This window comes from Ruditapes philippinarum, unplaced genomic scaffold, assembly GCF_026571515.1.
Source record: "Ruditapes philippinarum isolate M1 unplaced genomic scaffold, ASM2657151v2 ctg9498_1_1_1_1, whole genome shotgun sequence".
Lineage (NCBI taxonomy): Eukaryota > Metazoa > Mollusca > Bivalvia > Venerida > Veneridae > Ruditapes > Ruditapes philippinarum.
The window spans coordinates 9295-13829 of record NW_026866586.1 but is presented as its reverse complement, the minus strand read 5'-3'; the positions used below and the strand labels follow the sequence as shown (position 1 = coordinate 13829).

Here is a 4535-nt window from a genome sequence, read left to right as displayed (position 1 = left end):
GAGGCAGAATAAGTAGTGTCTGGAACAATTAACACTGGAACTGAAATAGAAGATGAGTCTAGTGAAGGTACAGAAAGATCCAATATAATATAACCAATATAAGGAACTTTACAGTCATTAGCACCAGAAATATCAAGAGCAAAGTCTTCTAAAGAGCAAAGCTTGAAAGAAGATCCAAGATTCTTGAAAAATGACTCACTTCCGGTTGTAATCATGGAACCTGAATCAATAAGAGCTGTGTAAGATTTACCATTGATAGAAACTTCAGAGGTATTGGACTTACCAACTAAAGGTACAAGTGTAGGGCTCTTATTAATCAGACCTTCTACTGGCCCTTCTGTGAAGGTCTCTGCTCGTTTAAAGACTTGGTGTCGGGCTCCTTGGCTTTATCGTCGACTGAAGGGGTAGTATAGGTTGATCTACTATATCGACCTCTATCAGACCAGCGAGATTGTGCTCCAGTGGTAGCTTTAGCTGTTGGCTCAGCCTTCCTCTTAAAACTGGCAAACTCTTTCTCAACAGTTTCAACTCTGGTATTGAGTTTCTTCATCTGTGTGGATATTTCTTCTAACTGCTGAAGGATCTTACTTTCAACCACGGACATCTTTACAGAACAAGATATACCAGATGAAGAATTACGTGAAGAAGATGATGGCTTAGGTGCACTAGTGGCAGCTGGTGAAGAAAAGTGAACAGATTTACGGGCTGTAATATCCTGTTCAATCTGCCTAAGTTCTCTACGAAGAACATTAAAATCTTGGATGGACTCAAACTTGTAACGTGAAACATTACGAAGTTCATCATTCCGAAGCCCTGACCAAAGACGATTGCGAAGCATGTCATTCTTGGCATATCTATCTAAATGTAAATTGGCATTGGTAAGAATCTGCTCTAACCGAAGACTATATTCAGCAACGGACTCGTTAGGTTCCTGTCTGGCACAATAAAATTGTTCTTTCAGGTGTTCAGAAGTGGACACATTACCATAAATAGCTTCCAATTCAGCTATAACATCTGAAATAGTAGCCCATTCGCCCAAATGCAAGAGAACAGTTCGTGCTTTCCCTTTCAAACTAGTACGAATAGCTTCATGAAGAATATGGTCTGGATACAATCTACCTCTTAACAAACAATGCAAGTCATATTTCCAGACCTCGAACTCACAATCACCAGGCCTACTCTCACCTGAAAACTGAGGTAGTTTAGGAATACGAGAATGACTTACAGACAAAGAAGTATCCAAGTAAGAAGGTGGATACAAAGTATAAGGATTAGGTGGGGGAGGGCGTGCAGGTGGACAAATATTATCCATTTGAGGATGTATGCCTGCTCCTGAATGTCTGTTGTTGTACTCTCTAATTGGTGTATGAGTAGCATCCCTTGTAAAATCTAATGGAGGGGGAACAGGAGTGCTAGTAGAGACAGGATTAACAGTACAAGAAGTAATAGGATTTACAGCATATCTACCAGAACGCTCAATCTGTTCAATATAATACTCTAACTCCTCTTCCCTAATGTGTGTAAGAGTACGAGTAGAATCCATCTCTGCATACACAAATTAAACACCAAACAAATCACTTCAAAAAAGTAAAATCAAGTAGATCAAATATGGTATGTACTATAAGTACTCTTTTATTGATCACATAGTCATAGCATGTCTATATTTATGTAATTTCTACACTCAAAATAAAATATTACAATTATGTTCCTTTCACTGCACCATATAAAATGTAAATATATGCACTTATCAAAATACACTCAACTTTAGTAAGCTTAAATGTACTTCAATATGGCAAACTCTGAATTAATTCTATTCTGCGAAATAATTCCAAATTTATGAAATATGTCACCAATTGGACACCATACTTTTATTTAAAAGATCAATGGTAAATGTACATGTTGCAATTCATTCAAAAACACCTTACACTCTCTTATCTAGTGAAGTACACTGTACACTATCTTTCATCAATTGCCAGTCAGCACAGTTGGAATAAATTGTTTGTATATATAGTTACTAAAGTAATTCACCACAGGGATGTTACTTTAGATACTAATATCTGAACGTGATGTCAGATTTTGAATAAAACAAACAACAAAATTGTATTTCTCTAAAATATACAGCAACAGACAATTTTTTTATAAATCTGAATGTGCTAAGTTAAGTTTACTTTTCTCCAATATACACTAACAGCATACAGTTACAGCAGTGCATATATCAAAAGTGTATACATCTATTGACCTGTAAACAAATATATAGAAGTCACATTCTTCAAGGCATAAAATTTCACTTGAGTCACATTCAATGTAACAAAAGAGAAATATCAACAATCTGTCTTGATGTCAAGAGAAGCAATATAGTTCCTTTACCATCAAAGGCACTCTTACTAAATGTACTCACAACATGATCAGTTGAAGACTACACTATAAACTACCTTAACTTACCAGTACCACTGACAAACTATACATGTTCAAGGTTTCTGATAAATATCTGTTCCAAGCTGGCTTCCAAACACATCACCATAATATAACATAAATATATATGCTATATTATCCAAATAGAGACAGGTACATCAAGGAAGGGCAAATATATGCATATTGGAAATGGGAGAGGTCTTTATGTAAGGAAAAGCTATAATATTAAGGGCTTATGATGGGAAATGTTAGTAAGATTCTCACCAATCACCAGAAAAGTACTGTTACAGAAAACATGCTAAGATCCTTCTGCCAAGATGAACAACCCTTCAACTGTGATTCTGCAAGGTGACCACTGACACAATTTCACAACAGTTCAATGACAAATCTGAAATTTAAATAAAATATTGAGAATCACAAAAATAGAAAAATAACATGACATGTACAATATACAATATAGTCAATAAAATCTATTTAAATTACAAGTCCTATTTTATATATCAATAACACTCAAATTCACTGAAGCAGACTAAAACAGTTCCAAATCCTAAAATGTATCACTCTTCTATGAATAATTAAATGTTCCAATAGAAAATGTCATCCGTGTTGTCATTCGCGAAATATGGTACCAATTAGAAAACGAAAGTAGAAATCGATCAAATTGCTAGCTAAAAATTTACAAGAAAACAATTGTGCACACAAATATCTGGTCTAATTCATTTCAGAATATCACAATAAATCACTGCCGATGGTTAACTGACGTTGAAATAAGATAAAACTTATACATTCCACCATTGTTTACATCCTGCATTCCAATATGCGTATACATGTACAAACAAATATGGCTGACTGATCATCGCTCAACGTTCGTCCCCGGAACTATCGACCCAAAAGTTACTCCAGCGTTGTGGCAGCCCAAGTCCCCCGTTGGGCGCCAATTGTCGCAGTCCAAAAGATAAGGGGTTTCTGATGGACGCTGTGGGTTAAAGTACTTGGGACCTGGACAGAGGGTCTGTAAATACACAAATTATGCGCTTTCAAATAATTTTATTAGCATTCGAAAATCGCGGCTCTCGCCATCAAAATCTTACAAAATAGTGCAAAATACAAAATATCAATGAAAATGATGAATGACAAAATGGAAAGAATGAATCAGAGCATCAAAACAATCTACCAGTTTACCTGTAAATACACAAATTATGCGCTTTCAAATAATTTTAATTAGCATTCGAAAATCGCGGCTCTCGCCATCAAAATCTTACAAAATAGTGCGCATGCGTAGTGTAGTGAATCAATGAAGTAGAAAGTTAGATAGAGAGGCCCGTAATGGTGGTTAGTATATGATCAATATGGGGATGAATGAAAAGTATGATGAAAATTAAAGCTATAGGACATTTAATAGGACAAACAATAACACATATAAACATGTACCGTACTACGTATATGAACCTGTGACATGTGTAATAATCATCGCTCATTCATTATCATATGCCATTTTAATAAACTCGTCCAAGAGGCTCGCTTTTTAACAATTTCTTCAACTCGTTCAATAAAATTTATATTTAATTGCATGTGGGATCCTGGGATCCTGATATAATATTTGTAATCCTATAAAGACAAAGATAAATGCAGTTGTTAAATTACTTTTATACATGTATATAAAAATGCATTGTTAAAAAGAGGATATTGAATGACTGAATTTATTGCACGAGTTGAATTAAATTATATTATGCGAGCATCTGGTGTGCATAATATTATTTTATTTAACAAGTTCAATAACTTCAGTAATGAACCTTCAAAAGTACAATAATATAATAAATGTATTTACACACGTTGCCAGGCAACTTACCGCGTACATGGTTGAGCGGGGTTATGATTGTCGCTCGTGTTTATTTTTGGCGGGGATGTGCACGTGAAAAGTGTGATACATGTATATGGTATACTATAGGTGTGTAAAATAATAAATTCGAGGATTTGCTTTTCGGCTGTTCAGACGAGTTTAATCTTAACTTCTCACTTAAATTCAAGTATAAACTCGGACAGTTTAGACGAGATAAAATCTTATTTTGATGCAAAGTTTGCAGATTTTAAGAAAGAGATATGCAAAGGAAGTGTTGCAAAAA

The 4535-nt window shown here is 34.9% G+C and overlaps 1 protein-coding gene across 6 annotated transcripts; it reads right to left on the bottom strand.

The window, feature by feature from the left end:
• Positions 1-325: 325 nt before the first annotated feature.
• LOC132732991 (uncharacterized) lies at positions 326-3864 on the bottom strand. 6 transcript variants are annotated; one of them, XM_060719546.1, is made up of 2 exons: positions 3093-3864; positions 326-2800 (listed from the first exon to the last, which is right to left on the bottom strand). In XM_060719546.1, exon 2 carries the CDS (start codon positions 1541-1543, stop codon positions 326-328), a length of 1218 nt encoding a protein of 405 aa, XP_060575529.1. In that variant the 5' UTR covers positions 1544-2800; positions 3093-3864. The 6 variants fall into 6 exon arrangements, with proteins under 6 accessions (XP_060575529.1, XP_060575531.1, XP_060575530.1 ...); XM_060719548.1 differs by having other exon boundaries at positions 3113-3864; XM_060719547.1 differs by having other exon boundaries at positions 3174-3864.
• Positions 3865-4535: the final 671 nt, after the last annotated feature.

Coding starts and splice junctions, on each gene's coding strand:
- LOC132732991 (XM_060719546.1), bottom strand. CDS start 1,543: ATGGATTCTACTCGTACTCTTACACACATTAGGGAAGAGGAGTTAGAG.